The 15306-nt window shown below is 48.5% G+C and overlaps 1 protein-coding gene and 1 long non-coding RNA gene across 4 annotated transcripts in view; one reads left to right on the forward strand and one right to left on the reverse strand.

Annotated features, from left to right (window-relative positions):
* LOC125963422 (uncharacterized) overlaps positions 1-2251 on the reverse strand; it is a 29946-nt gene extending 27695 nt beyond the window's left edge. The window contains exon 1 of the long non-coding RNA XR_007475385.1: positions 1896-2251. This is a non-coding gene — a long non-coding RNA (uncharacterized LOC125963422). The remainder of the gene's footprint in view (positions 1-1895) is intronic.
* On the forward strand, positions 650-13890 carry NR2F2 (nuclear receptor subfamily 2 group F member 2). Of its 3 annotated transcripts, none has more exons than XM_004271664.4 (3): positions 650-1306; positions 9168-9695; positions 12419-13890. In XM_004271664.4, exons 1-3 carry the CDS (start codon positions 1264-1266, stop codon positions 12691-12693), a joined length of 846 nt encoding a protein of 281 aa, XP_004271712.2. In that variant the 5' UTR covers positions 650-1263; the 3' UTR covers positions 12694-13890. The 3 variants fall into 3 exon arrangements, with proteins under 3 accessions (XP_004271712.2, XP_004271709.1, XP_033287356.1); XM_004271661.4 differs by lacking the exon at positions 650-1306 and adding an exon at positions 5789-7608; XM_033431465.2 differs by lacking the exon at positions 650-1306 and adding an exon at positions 8725-9007.
* The last annotated feature ends 1416 nt before the right edge of the window (positions 13891-15306 follow it).

Genomic DNA, 15306 nt, shown 5'->3' on the forward strand with positions numbered 1-15306 from the left:
TTGTAATTTTCATTAGCCAGTAAACATGTAATTAACATTCAGCACTGTGTTTAACTTAATTCCTGTTTAAGACAAGGACAAGAAGCAGCCGAAGAGGGTTAGTTCCATTTGTCAAGTCTGACATACATCTTACCATAACAGTTTCCTAAAATAAAAGATCCGTGTTTCCCCATTATTCTTCTCTTAAAACAAAACAAAAAAATTCCATTAGTTAAAACGGTATTAAACTGCGAGGGGAAGCATAGTTTATTCTCAAATTTTGCTAGTTACTGTATTCCTGCTTCCTTTATTCATTTTGGGAGGTGGATGTAGAGAGGGGGTGAATTAAGCATGCATTATCTGAAGACAGAAAGTGGGGAAACCCCTCCCCCCAAAGAAATAGGTTTCCTCTTCAGGAAAGTTCTAGAAGGGGAACTGGGAAGGGGGGACATGAATCTGCAGGGGAGAAGGAAAAATCACTTGGGGGGGTTGAGTTAAAAGTAGAAAATGAGGATTTCAACGGATTCCTAGGAAAGATGTTGCCCTCCTGTTTCAAGTTCTATCTTTGATCTAGGGTGAGGGGAGCCTGTCTGCCAGTCTGCGAGGCTGCTGCTTTTTTCCCCTCCTCTCCCACCTCTGTTTTTTTCCAACTTGCTTTAGGATTAGCCTCCATCCCTCTCGACCCCAAACTGTGGAATTTGGCTGTGCCTTGGGTCGTCTTTGCTCTGCAATATCGCCTATAGTTGTTGGCGGTTTTCTGCTGAGGCTGAGCCGTTAGCTCCAGCCTCCGACTAAACTCATTAAGTTGGGAGATTTTTTTCAATTGGACGGGTGTTTTTAAAGTCTCGTCTTTCCAGCCCCAAACAAGGTGTAACAACGCACTCTTCCTTCTAAGGAATGAGATGAGAGACAAGGATCACTCCAGACATCTCCTACCTACGGTTTGGGGTTTTTTTTCTTAAAGGCGAGGCTTGCATTCCTCAGCAGCTATGTACAAAGCTCCCTGAAACCTCGTCTCTCTAAAGTTACTGTGCAGGGCTTTCCAAGGCTGAGAGCGCCTAATACATGGGGAAGCACTTCCCTGAGGTGGAAGATCTCTCCCTTCACCTTTCCTCTTTTTCCCTGCAGGCTAGTGCCTACTTTTTATCAGTTTGCACAATCGCTTAGATAAACACCGAGGAGGAGATTCTCTTTAATTATCAAAGACACATCTTTTCAGGGGGCCAACAAAGCATTTATTTCACCCGCCAAACTAAAGGAGAGTTATTCCAGTTTAGAAGGAAGATGCAAGCGGTTTGGGACCTTGAACAAAGCAAATATGGTTTTGGTATGTTTACTTACAGTATTTTTTTTCTCTCTCTCTCTCCTTTCTCACTTTCCTCCTTGTGCTGTGTGGGGTTGGGGATGACTTGGGGATTTTCAAAAAATCGGATTGCTAACGTGTATGAAATGCCTAGGACTGTGGTTTAAGGTGTTCGGGGAAGGGGGGACAGTCAATTCAATGCCTTGCCATATTTTATTACATGTGTGCGGTAGGAGAGGTGGTGGGGGGCGGGGAGAAGGGGAAAATACAATTGCGAAGCTGCCAAAATATGATTAAACCGAAGCGTAAAGACTGCGGTGCCTCCCATCTCCTCAAACTCATTTCCTTCGCTAGAGCAAACTAAAAACCAGTCCTATAAGCGTGTTTTTCCAAGCAATAGACGACTCGGTTTTCTAGCAAAGGAGCTGCTAGGCTCGCACTAAGCGTCAGAATTTACTGTTCGATCTGCCTCTGCGCTGTATTTTGCAACCTTGTGCAACTGACATCCAGCCAGGCAGGGAGGGAGAAAAGCTCTGCCCGGCGCCCTCGCCCGCGGCTCGGGGAGCAGAGCGCTCGGTTAAGCTAGCAGAATCGCAACGAGAAGGGTACTCACCATCGGGCGGGGTAGTGGTGCTGGCGTGCGGATTTCAGGCAAACGTTTACCTTTTTGCTGTCTATTACAACCGTGTCGGGCTGACTTAAGCAATTCTGTGCTCTGTCCAGAACGTTCAAGGAACGGTTCCTCATTTTTAAAAAGCCAGCGAGAGAGACGACAGAGACAGAGAAAGAAAAAAGAGAGGAGGGGGTGAGGGGGACGCGCATAAACCCAGTTCAGAAAAAAAAAAAAAAAAATCATCACCTCTCCGGCAGTGACTCAGGAAACGCAGAGGTGGCGAGATCGGAGTCCGGTCCAACCAAGCCAGAGCCAATTAATTTTAAACCCTGAAGAATTATTCAGATTAAAATGTACAGAAGTTTCATTCTGCTATGCCTACGTGAGCTCAAAGTCGTTTCCCTTTAAGAGCTCTTTTCTTTTAAAGTTGCGTTTTAGGCAGCGAGGACTCTTACACTAGGGGGCAGACAGATACTGTACTTGCTCCAATCTTAAGCAATTTTTTCCCTCCCAGCATATGCTCTGATTTAGCACTGTAAATTTTTCAGAGGACCCAACTCTGACAGCCCCTGGTGATTTTCAAAGTACCACAAGCCAGTGGTTAAAAATTGCATTGACTTGGAAGTTCAGAGAGACACAATGGAAGCCCCTTTCTCTATTCATGGAGCTCCAGTGTGGTGGAAGAGAAAAACACACACGGACTAGATTGAGGGGAAGGAGGAATTCAATGAATCCTGGTGGACAGAACTGGTTTCTACTGAGTTCAGAGTTAATCTCGACATTTGCTGAGGTCTGTATTCATATTATGATTTAATTTGTGGAGAATTACAGCCACTTTCTGGAAGAAAATCATATTCCTGGGTGGCTTTTTTTCCCCCTACAGTAAAGCAAATGTTTTTTCAACTTTCTCCGGCCAAATTAAAGCTTGCCATTCTTCTCATTAAAATAAATTTACATCTACAATAAAAGACTGGGCTAGATTTTCTTAAAAAAAAAAACAGTAACAACATATTGATATTTATCTTTTAGCCTTAGAGCTGTTTTAATCAAGGAATATGAGCACCTCAGAAGAAGACATTTTAAAATATTTTCTCCTTGTTTTTCTTCTCAGTCTGCAGTCTTCTCTCTTCTTCTATACAATAAATTAACTACAATTGAAATGGTCATTTTTTTTTTGATTTTGTTTTTTGGCTTTTTAATAGCACCCCCATAACTGAATGAGTCCTAAAATACAGAGTAAAACACCTCTGACTTATTGGCAGCCCTGTGGTTGTATGCCTATCAGGATCCAGAGCTGTAGGAGATGGTTGGGAAATCCTTCATTTTAAATCTGAAGCCATCAGAGCGTACTTCAAATACCAAAAATCTCAAAGTGTCCTGGAGAAGCTCTTCTTCCTCAAAAATTTCCAACTTTGTAAAAGGTGATCTTGCCATGGAAGTGTCTGCACCCAAGAGGCGAGTTTAGGATTTCCTTATAATCAGTTATATATATATAATCAGTTATATCTTCTATTAAATTGAGATGGGGATGCCCATTAGATTTTCTATCTCAACCCCAGCCCTACCACATCTCTGCTGAGTTTGCCCCTAATCTACTGACATTTGTAGCATTAGGAAATTCCTCAAATCATGGAGGTTGAAAAGAAAAAGAGTAAAAAAAAAAAAAAGCACAGCCTTCTCCGAAATGATTTCTTTTCCATCCTTCTCGTCCTCTTTAGGAGAAAGTTATATTGTGTCTCTAATCAACCTGAAATTTTCTGCCTGGCTTTGCTGTATGGCAATCTCATTACACACCAGGTTTATGATAGCTCAGTGTCCACTATAGTTCTTTTTTTTTTTTTTAACAACTTCCAAATAATCCCAGCACCTGCAGCCTTAGTGAAATATGTGATTTCAGCGGAGGAAGGGTGAGGGCTAAGGAGGTTTCAAGAATGAAGCATAAGGAGAATCTTTCCTTCCCTATAAACTAGTGCCTATCTTCCTACATCTTCATTTAGTTCCTACCTCGTATTCTCCCCATGTGTGTAAAGGGTATTGAGTGCAAAGTGCAATCTATACATGTCAGTTATATGTATGGTTTATTATTTTTTAATCCTTCATCACTCCGATTTTTTAAACTATCAAGGATGCTTTCCTATGGTCATTAATTTACTCTTTGTGTTCATGTTTCCTGAAGCTCAACATGTTTTGTGTAAAATATCTTGTTCATAAACCTGGTTGCATTACCAGTCTACAGTTTTTTCTTGGTGCAAAGAGTGTATGATGGAGTCACAGTTTTGTTCTATAAATTTTGAATAATCATAATCCACTAACTGGTCAAAATCCAACAGACAGGTTACTGATTTGGAATACAGTGTGTTCTGAGGGGCAATTCTAGATGTTTGATGTTTAAAACCAAAAGCCCTGGAATTCAGAGACATAACTGGCTTGATGATTTTAGCACATTGAGCAGAATGGCACAGGAGATGAAGTTGTTCTCATTGCAGTGAATCTCCTGAGGAAGAATATGGCTTGTGCGTGATTCCTGTGAGTTGTACTTGTTATTATTCCCAATTTGGGGCAGAATCTCTGGGTGTGTTTTAATGACTGTATGAATGCTTAAAAGGAACTTGAGGAACAATGAAGTCGTACTCAACTGTTCTATTACCTAGAAGCATAGTCGCTGAAGCCTTTGTCTGTGTACATTGACAAATGCGCATCTGATATATGTGCGCTTACATATGTGTACAGAGGGTATGCACAGGGGACGCTGGGAGGCTGCCTCCGCTTGTCCATCAGCGGGCAGAAAGGTCTTTTCACCTCTCAACACGACTGGGTGTGTGGCAGGACGTGGGCTTGGGAGTTAGCTGAAACTAACGAGAGAGGATAAAGTTGAAGAAAATTGATTTTAATTGCATCATGACAATGAGATGAAGTCTATTTCTGCTTCTCAGCATCCGAGATGCTTTATTTGAGCAATTAAAATGTCAGGCCACATTCCTGTGAAATGTTAACCCTACAAGGAAAACACAGCCACTGACGGCTCCTTTTCTCTAAAAAAACGAAAGAGAGAGAGAGAAAGAAAGAAAGAAAGAAAGGAAGGAAGGAAGGAAGAAAAGAAAGAAAGGAAGAAAGAAAGGAAGAAAAGAAAGAAAGAAAGAAAGAAAGAAAGAAAGAAAGGAAGGAAGGAAGAAAGGAAGGAAGGAAGGATGGAAGAAAAAAAATAGCCACCAAACCAAGCAAGTGATCAGAGTAGACTAAGGGAAGGGTCTACCATCACCCGGATTTGACCAAATGTTTCGTTTGGAAAATGCCTGCAAGCTCGGCTCGAGGTACCTTCCCATCCTCACCCACTACCCCTCTGCAAAGAAACCGGGGAACTTTTCTCTTTCTCTGGTACTGTGGGCATAAAGATGCGCTGGGAGTCCCGGGTGGTGCGCGAACGACGGATTTGGTGGCATCGCCAAGTTGCGAGAGTCGAAGTCCTCGATTCCATCCAAAGCCTCTCGCGGAGCCTTTAAGAGGCGTTGTGTGTGCGCGCCGCGGTCCTCTCCCCTCTGGAGCGGAAACCTCGGGTGCGGGGTGCGGACAGAGCCGTGGCCGCGCGCCCGGGGCCAGTGTGGGCCCATCCCCCGCTTGGCAGTGGCGGCGGCACAGCCGCCCCCTCCCCGCCCCCCTTCGCCCCCCGCGCCAGGGCCGCGACACTGCTCGCGCTAGGACCGGGCTGAGCCCGCGGCCGCCATGGCGGGGCCGCCGCGCTCCGGCCAATGACGGCGAGGGGGCGGTGCGCGCGCGCCTGGCCAGGCCAACCCCGGCTGCTGCCTTATAAGGCGCGCCGTCGCCATGGCAACGTGCGCTAAGTTGCAGCAGTCGTGTCAAAGTTCACTATATAGAGAGCTCAGTGAGCTGATCGCGGAGAAGCCACTTCTGCCAGCCCCGGCGCCTATAAATCGCATTCCCTCCCGCGCCCCCCTTTTTAGCATATTTGATCACTTTGATTCTCTGTTCTTTTCTCTCCGCGGTGTGTGTGTGCGTGCGCGCGTGTGTGTTTTCTTCTCCTCCTCCTCCTCTCCCCGAGTTGTCTTCTTTCTCCGGGTGCCGTCCTGCCTTTTTTCCCCTCTTTCATTCTTTCTCTCCGTCTTTTCCTCCCCCCTCTGCGCACGAAGGATGTGCTTCTAGGTGGTGATCTGCCCTCCTCTCTCTCTTTTATCATTTCTCCCCCGCCGCCGGCGAGTTGACTCTTTCCCTATGTGTGTGAGGCGGCGGCGGCGGCAGCAGCAGCAGCAGCAGCGGCTCCGGCGGCGGCAGCAGCGGCTTCAGCGGCGGCGGCGGCGCTAGACGCGGCGGCTCCGGGCCCGACCCGGCGGCTTCGGCGGCGGCGGCGGCGGCTCCAGCGGCGGCGGCGGCCCAGGCGGCCCGCAGGGAGCAGCGAGCGGCCTCTATCCGGCGAAAGCGGGCGGCGGCGGCCGGAGCAAGCGAGGCGCGCGCCGGGCGCCTGTGGCAGGCGGCGGCGGCGGCCCAGCGCCAGGACGACGCCGCGCAGCGCCCGACGCGGACCACTTTCATGCTGATTCCCCCGGACCCGGGCAGCGCTCCGGCCACTCCGTGGGCCGCCGGCCTCCGCCCCGGCCTGCCTGGCTCTCTGGGTGCGCCCGAGACCGGCGCCTCTGCTCTCCTAGTCCTCCTGATTTCGATGGCTTTCCTGAATGGCTGACTGTGGGCTGCCCTGGACTTGGCCCCCGGACAGTCGCCTCTCCTCCTCCACCTCCTCCTCCTCCTCCTCTTCCTCCTCCTCCTCCAACTCCTCGGCTGCACACCAGCTCTGAGAGCGAGAGAGTGAACGAGAGAGGGAGGGAGAGAGTGAGAGCGAGGGAGATCTTTGGAGAGATTTTTTTTTTTTTTTTTTTTTGCCTCTTACTTCTGTCTTGAAGCCAGACAATCGACTTGCAGCTCTCCCTCCCCTCCCTCTCTCTCCACGTTCTGCTCCCACTTGCTCTCCCCCGGCCCCATCCCCTCCCCTCCCGGCGGAAAGCCCCCCGAAAGCAACAAAGCTGAGCCGAGAGAAACAAACAAAACAAACACACCGGGCCAGACAAGCAATCGACAAAACTTTGCAAAGCAGAAACAAAAAAGGAAAAACTAACCAACCTCAACCAACCAGACCCCGAGCCACCCGGGGCGCCCTCTCGCACCCTTGCACACACAAAAGGCGGCGCGCCGGAGCCCGAGACCCGGGAGCCGCCGCCGCCAGCAGCCAGGGGAGCAGGAAGTCCGGACGCGGCCCCCATAGATATGGCAATGGTAGTCAGCACGTGGCGCGACCCCCAGGACGAGGTGCCCGGCTCTCAGGGCAGCCAGGCCTCGCAGGCGCCGCCTGTGCCCGGCCCGCCGCCCGGCGCCCCGCACACGCCACAGACGCCCGGCCAAGGGGGCCCGGCCAGCACGCCGGCCCAGACGGCGGCCGGCGGCCAGGGCGGCCCTGGCGGTCCGGGCGGTGACAAGCAGCAGCAGCAGCAGCACATCGAGTGCGTGGTGTGCGGGGACAAGTCGAGCGGCAAGCACTACGGCCAGTTCACGTGCGAGGGCTGCAAGAGCTTCTTCAAGCGCAGCGTGCGGAGGAACCTGAGCTACACGTGCCGCGCCAACCGGAACTGTCCCATCGACCAGCACCACCGCAACCAGTGCCAGTACTGCCGCCTCAAAAAGTGCCTCAAAGTGGGCATGAGACGGGAAGGTATTGGCCTCTCATTTCTACCCCCCTCGCCTGGGGTCCCGGGGCCCTGGGTGCGTTTGGCTAGCCTGCTCTGGGTAAGGACACGGAAGCCCCAAGCTCTTCTCTTCGTATTGCAGCTGAAAGGGGTTTTATACTAGAAGCAAGTTCTGCATTGGAACCCAGATCCCCAAATCCGCATGCTTTGGCCGACTGATTTCCTCTTCTACTCTCTCTTCGGGCTCTTTTAATTTTCTTTGCATTGACTGCCAGTTCATTCGAGTTCGCCTTTCTGCAAGTGATGGGGTGTTGTTTGTTGTTGTTGTTTTAAAGCCTGGTTTACTTCTCTCTCTTTCCTCTCAGTTTTTTTTCTCTCTCCTTGTTTTTCCTGCATGTTCAACACATGTCCCTCCTCCCCACCCCTCTCCCCAACCCCCACCCGCTCAAAAAAAAAAAAAAAAAACCCAACAACCTGAGATTGTACTTTTGTACAGGAGGTTCAAATTACAAATGGCAATTTTACGCACTTCGCCGTATTAACGCTGCCGCCCGGGCAGCACTCATGTGACCCTCCGTGGATTAACATTCGGCTGAAAAAAAAACCTCTGTTTTCTTTTTTCCTTTCACTTTTGAAAGGAGGAGAGCGCGATAGGGAGTTAGGGGAAGGGTGGGCGAGGGGCCCTGGGCGGCTGCTTTCGCTCTGAGCGAGTTGGGTCTTTGTGATATGAAATTCGCCGAGCGCCGCAAGCCGTGCTCGGCCAATGGCGCGCTCGGCGCCGGGCGCGGGCTCCGGGTTGGGGCGAGCGAACGCCGCGGTTTCTTTGTGTTTCTGCGAGAGCGACTCTCCCCGTCCGGCGTCAGATAACAGCTCGTGCCCGAGCCTGGCCGGCTTTCCCCGGCCCTCCCCGGGCTGCGCCGGCCGCCCGCTCCCCGCCTCTCCCCGGCTTCCTCTCGCCTCGGCCGGCCTGTCTCTCCGCCCTCTCCCTCCGTCTCTCTTCCTCCGAGCACACCGATTAGGATGCCGCCAGACCTCGGTTCTCAGCTTGTCTCTCACCGGGGGTGGCCCGCGGGGCTGGGGTTGCGGGGTTGGGGGAAAGCGGTTCCGGGGTGGCCACAGGCCGTCCGGGGTGCAGCTTGATGTCTTTTGCAAAAGCGTCTCACCCTCCCCCCAGCCTCGCCCCTCCCGCTCCCTCTCCTCCAATCAATAAAAAATATCAGCCGTTTAGCAGTAAGGAAGAAAGATGCCCCCAGAATGCTCCATCCCTCCCATCGTGCCGGGGACCGCGAGGCAAAGCGGCCAATTCTGGGTCCTCGGCCGCCCAGCCCGGAGTGGGCCTCCGAGGCCAGTGTGCCGCCCTGGCCGCCAGAGCTTGCCTGGGTGGTGATTTGAGAGGAGTGCAGCCGGGCTCCCGGCGACTCCCAGGTCTGTGGCCCTAGCGCGCTGGTGAGAGGGGCAGGCCTGCCTGTTCCTGCGCCCCGCAGGGTCTGGGTCAGGTGGGGGTCGGGCTGGGGCAAACCCTGACGGGGGAGCAGGGGAACGAAGCTGGTCATTAACTGCGGAGTGTCTCCTTTCCTCCCTGCAGCGGTGCAGAGGGGCAGGATGCCGCCCACCCAGCCGACCCACGGGCAGTTTGCGCTGACCAACGGGGACCCCCTCAACTGCCACTCGTACCTGTCCGGATATATTTCTCTGCTGCTGCGCGCCGAACCCTATCCCACGTCGCGCTTCGGCAGCCAGTGCATGCAGCCCAACAACATCATGGGCATCGAGAACATTTGCGAACTGGCCGCGCGGATGCTCTTCAGCGCCGTCGAGTGGGCCCGGAACATCCCCTTCTTCCCTGACCTGCAGATCACCGACCAGGTGGCCCTGCTTCGCCTCACCTGGAGCGAGCTGTTCGTGCTGAACGCGGCACAGTGCTCCATGCCCCTCCACGTCGCCCCGCTACTGGCCGCCGCCGGCCTACACGCCTCGCCCATGTCCGCCGACCGGGTGGTCGCCTTTATGGACCACATACGGATCTTCCAAGAGCAAGTGGAGAAGCTCAAAGCGCTGCACGTCGACTCCGCCGAGTACAGCTGCCTCAAGGCCATAGTCCTGTTCACCTCAGGTAGGAAGGAGCCCTGCCCTCTCATGCCCATGCGCTCCTAGCTCAGAGTTAGGGCCTAAACTCTTCGGAGCCCCCAGAACTAGCCCAGCCTCCCCCTTAAAAAGCCAAACTGTCTGTGCAACTTGGAATGGGAACTTTGCATAGCTGTTGGGGCCCCACCAGGCCTGTCCTGGGGAGAGGGGAGAGGAGAGGAAGGCTGGGTTGCAAGAAGGATGCTTCAGACACAGACTCTCAAAATAGGCCATGGGGAAGCCTCTCAGGCCTGTTCCCCTCCCACCAGACTAGGATGCATGCTTCTGCTCCTTCCCTTAGCTCAGGCCCTCTGGGCCAGCTGAGCCTGTGGAATCTCCTCTACCCCATGGCTGTCTCTGTCACCCTGGCTGAACCTCTAGAAGATGCCCCTAGGCACTGGAGCAGTCTTGGTATCATCCCTGCAGGGGAAAGTTTGCCCCTGCAGGGGAAAAGTTTGCCTGCTAATTCAGTAGGAGTTGGAGCTCCAGGCACATCCAACCTGAGGGCAGCAATTTTCAAAATCATATTTTTATTAAAACAATGCAGACTGCCAGGAGAGGGGAAAGAGCTGTCAGAAAGGGGCAAGAGGAAGAAAGGGGCCATCATAACTCTTCAGAACGCCTGTAGGGGGTTGAAGACTCTGGCCTCTCGCTTCCCCTGCCCAGGCAAACAGCAATTTTCAAATAACCCAAAGTGTATGCCAACTTGGGCTGGGTATGAGTATTGCTTGAGATATAAAACCATCATTGACTGCATTATGAAATCTAATTAGTTTGCAGGTAGTTTAACCTGTGTGAGTAATAGACCTTATATTAATTAACTCTTGAGGCCAAACGATTGTTGAAGGTGTCTGGCTTACCACTTTGGGCCACACCTGAGCCTTTTGGCTGCCTCCAGGCTGAGTTCAGCAGAGCCCAGGTGGGTGGAAATCACCCCTTCCACATTCCTGTTCTAAGTTGTCAGCTGATCCCTTTGTCACGGCTGAGAGGGGAAGGGGTTCCCAGTTCAGGATAACAAACATCTGGACCTGGGTAGGGCTTGGAACCCAGTCACCCACTGCAGGTTTTGCAGCTTGTAATCAGGACACGAGGAGAGCTGTGGAATTCCTGTGGCAGACAAAAAGATCCACAGTCTCTTCCTTACTGTTCCAAGGAATTCTGGGGGCCCAAGTCATTAGCTGAATCTATTGCAGGTTCTGAGTCCTTAACCCACTGTCTTTTACATATTGCTGTTCTTCACATAAAATCCACCGCCTCCACTGCCACCCCAAATTCTGCCTTTGAAAGTCCTTAGGTAATCAATTAAAGGACAGTGTCTGGGCAAGGAATAGCTGTATGCAGAGGCTTGGATCTGGATTATTTTTCTCGGGGGACTTGTCATAACTAGAACATTTGCCTGATGCAGAGGTACAGGCAGGATCTTCCCCTAGCCTATAGCCACCTTCACCCCTTCCCAAAACCCTAACCCAGCCCAAGTTCCCAGACCATCTGGGTGGTGGTTCATTTCTTGATATCCTTGTTAGCTCTTAGACTTACCCTTGGTCTTCCAAGGAAAGAAATGTCTGATACTGTCGTAACAGTTTAATTTATTACTATTTGCAAAATGTAGAGGCCTGTGTGGAGAATGCAAATCACCTCACAAAGAGATAAAGGTTCCTGTTATCTGATTCTGAGACAGTCCGCTGTAAGAAGGAGTCCTATGCAAACAGATCTTTTAATTCCTGATCACAGACACCAATGCATTCTGTATACATGCAAAGTCCTAGATCCACACATGAGGAGATTGTATGTGTGTTCTGTTTCTTGGGGTGGACGTGGTGGCAGCTGTTTTTGAATATCTGCTTTAAGAATTCACAGTATGCATGTGTTAGCCCTCGTCTTGCCTGGGGAGCCCCCAAAGGTCAGGTCACAACCTGCACTGCCTTCACTGAGAAGCCTCTCATTTCAAAGGCACTTATTGTATTTTCACGTATCCGAAAAAGAAAAGTGTTTTCCTGAAGATAACGGGGAGGGGTCTCTTCTTGCAGGGACCTGGGTGTAAAAAAAATAAATAAATAAGGGGGGGTGGTAGTAGGAGAAAAAGGGAGAGAGAAGAAAAGGAGGGAAAAGAAACAGCTCAAATGAACAGAGAGATCACAGTTTGCATGGCTGCCCTTCAATAGGCTAAACTGACAAGATCAGTTTTAAAGGGCCACTTAAATCAGTTTCAAAGACTGGAGAAAAATGAGTCGCCCTCTTTGGGGAGAATCTGAGGCTGGGTCGTGGGCGCCATTACCCGGGGCTGGGCCAGGTTGTTGCCCCCCCCCCACACTGTATAGTTATAAGCCAAACTATTATTTACAGAGGAGGAGGGGGCAGAGCACTGGCACTTTTGGTTTCATCTGTTTGTCTGTCTGTTTACTGACCTGGGCCAGATTTACCCAATGCACTTTGCTTGGGCCTCCCAGTGACCAAGCCTGAGGACTCGGACAGGGAAAGCCTGCAACGCATTGAGCTGTGTTTTTATTTTAAAGCAAATACCCCAGGGTTGCGGTCCCCACCCCCCCAACCCCCCCATCCCAGTTTTCAGTATGTAGGCATTTGCTCCAACTCCGGTTGGGGCAGTTTGACAGAGCACTGTACACACACCTCATGTGACCCATTTCAGACCTCTTAATCTGATGACTGAATTCTTCGTCTTCTTCTTCTTTTTTTTTTTAAACTTTCTTCCAGATGCCTGTGGTCTCTCTGATGTAGCCCATGTGGAAAGCTTGCAGGAAAAGTCCCAGTGTGCTTTGGAAGAATACGTTAGGAGCCAGTACCCCAACCAACCAACCCGATTCGGAAAGCTTTTGCTTCGTCTCCCTTCCCTCCGCACGGTCTCCTCCTCAGTCATAGAGCAATTGTTTTTCGTCCGTTTGGTAGGTAAAACCCCCATCGAAACCCTCATCCGGGATATGTTACTGTCCGGCAGCAGTTTTAACTGGCCGTATATGGCAATTCAATAAATAAATAAATCAAGATAAGAAGGGGGAGTGAAACAGAGAGAAAGAAAAGGCAAAAGACTGGTTTGTTTGCTTAAATTCCTTCTATTAAGAAAGGATATAAAAGGATGTTACAAGTTTGCTAAAAGAAGAGAGGGGAAGAATTTAATGGACTGTGAATTTCCAAAAAAAAAAAGACTGTCAAATGAACTTTTACAGAATGCATTAAAAAAAACAAACTCCTGTGTCGGTCAGAACAACTTGCTACTTATCATTTTTGTATAAAAAGGAAATTAGTCTTTTTCTTTTTTTGGTAAATTTTGGAAAAATATTGCTAAAAGTGCATTTAAGGAGATTGGGAGAAAAATTAGCAGAATGGAGAAAGTAAGTCTTTTTTTTTCCAAATTATTAATTGTCCTGTGTCTATGTACCTCTAGCTGTTCTTTTTTGTACTTTTCTGGTTCCAAACCAGTTTATTCTGTGGTTCTATAATAAGTTTTGATATAATCTTGGCTTCTTAAAAACTGTGTATCCTTAAAATATATGTTCTGCAAGAATTAAAACTCAGTCCATGAAAATATCATAGGAAGACATAAAACTTTAAAAGGCAACTCAAAGATGATGGAAACGCACTTACAAGTGGTGACCAAAAATTTTAGGTGAAGTTGAGCACTCTAATTTGAGAACTGGAGGAACCACATACAACACTTAACTTCCCCTACCCTCCCCACCCCCCCAAAAAAAGATACCATGACAAACCTAGCTTTTTAAAAATATTTTAAGAAAGAGAATGAACTGTGGAATTTATTGGCAGCCAAGGAATGTGTCCAAGACACATGCTGAGGTTTTGAATAAAAAGTGAACTTTTGTAATTTGAATTGGGTCCCGCTTACTTCTTGAATTGTTATGAAAATCCTATATCTGTTTGTATATTTGCAAACCCTTTGTATTATAATTGTTGATATTTTCCCTTTTTAAAAAATACCATTGAAATCAGCATGACAAAATAACACTGTTGGCACTTATAGGTAACGTGATTGATTCAGTATCTTAGAGTTTACAGTTTGTGTTTTAAAAAAACTGAAGGTTTTTTTTTAAGTGCAACATTTCTGTATACTGTAAAAGTTATAATAACTGAACTGTTTGGTCGAGTCTTTGTGTGTTATATTCCAAGGAAAATTGAAAGTATTCAGAAATTAAAATATTATTTGATATCTGAAACCTGTTTGGCTGTCCCCACTCACTGTCTTTCCTTCGAGAAGCCCCTGTGAGCTCTCACTGAGCTGGGCCGGGGGCTCTATTTGTTTACTCCCCTCAGCCAGTTTGTTCAAAGGTAGACTAGTGTATTTGCCTGTTTAATTTGGGTGTGTGTGTGGGGGGAGCTGAAGTTAATGGTTTATCTATGGTTTAGGAAGTGCCATACTGATATAGTAAACCACCCCCATTCACCTAATCCTTCTTTTAATTAAAAATGGATTTTCCAGGAAAAAAAAGGCCCTTATATTTGTCACACTTAAGTGCCTGCTTAGGGAAGGTATTGTGAAAAGTATTAGAAATCTTGAGATCAGTATCTATTTTATGATCAGGAAAAAAATACTGTTTTGTACATTTCTGACAGTTACGCAGAAGACCGTTCAAGCAGGCTATCACAGCCTTATAAATAGAAGGCAGTTGTTTGCAATGAGTTTTTCCTTAAGTAGGTGTGATTTTTAAAAATATTCTGTGGTTCTCATCTAGTGTGGTTGTTGAGAGGATTTCAAATTCAGTGGTATAGCTTAGAGCGGCTGAAGGGTTTATTTTTAATGTATATATGATAACTTGCAGTTGGCCTTCCTCCCCCCTCCCCCCGTATGTTCATTCTGTGAGAGCATGACCACAGGTCAAGGGAATCTTTTCCATTGGAGTTCTGTACATAAAAACACGTCGACATTTTGACATTTCAGATTGTGTAGATGCAGCCTGTACTGCTCTTGGGATCCTTTGTCCTTAAAAGCCAAATTAAGAAAAGGAAGAGAAAGAAAGAAGGAAACTTTACAGGGTGTGCGGATTTGGAAGTATCTTGTTTTGGAGTCTTTTCCTCTTTCTCTTTTCCTGGTTCGGAGGAAGCTCGGTGTGTGGGAGCTTTTGCAATTTTTGTTCCTATTGAGGCTTTGCAGCAGCCCCACCACTATCCCGTGCCGTGGTTTGATTTTAAAAGGGGGTGGTGGGTAAGGGGATGTGAAAGAAAAGGGATCATTTTGTAAAGTGTATTAAACTTTGATACTCAGTTCCAGTCAATACATGTAGACCAGAAAAATCTGTCTGATTTGTGCATTTGAGCGGAGTTCTCCATCTGACCCTCAGCTTCTTTCTGTAGATATATACATACATAAATATAAGTATGTTCTTATGGCAGAACATCGCTGACCTCTAGATCGAGGTTTTGTAGGTTGTTTTTTTTCTCCTCTTGCAAGTGCTATCCATGTGAGTGTGTGAAGTTTCTCTAATAAGTAAAACACAGGCCCTTTTCCTTGTTTGTTTTGTGTTAGTTTATTGTAAACAGCCATTTGTTGTAAATTATTATTGGCATTAAATTATAATTTATGATTTTCAAAGCAAAAGACAGTCCCTGTTTTATTATGCTTTAAGCATGTGTTC

This window comes from Orcinus orca, chromosome 2 (genome assembly GCF_937001465.1).
Source record: "Orcinus orca chromosome 2, mOrcOrc1.1, whole genome shotgun sequence".
NCBI classification, from domain to species: Eukaryota; Metazoa; Chordata; class Mammalia; order Artiodactyla; family Delphinidae; genus Orcinus; species Orcinus orca.

Bases quoted from the DNA above. Each gene is read 5' to 3' on its own strand.
- NR2F2 (XM_004271661.4), top strand. From the start codon at position 7,167: ATGGCAATGGTAGTCAGCACGTGGCGCGACCCCCAGGACGAGGTGCCC. The intron at 7,609-9,167 runs GTATTGGCCTCT...TCCTCCCTGCAG, and splicing joins AGTGGGCATGAGACGGGAAG to CGGTGCAGAGGGGCAGGATG. The intron at 9,696-12,418 runs GTAGGAAGGAGC...ACTTTCTTCCAG, and splicing joins CATAGTCCTGTTCACCTCAG to ATGCCTGTGGTCTCTCTGAT.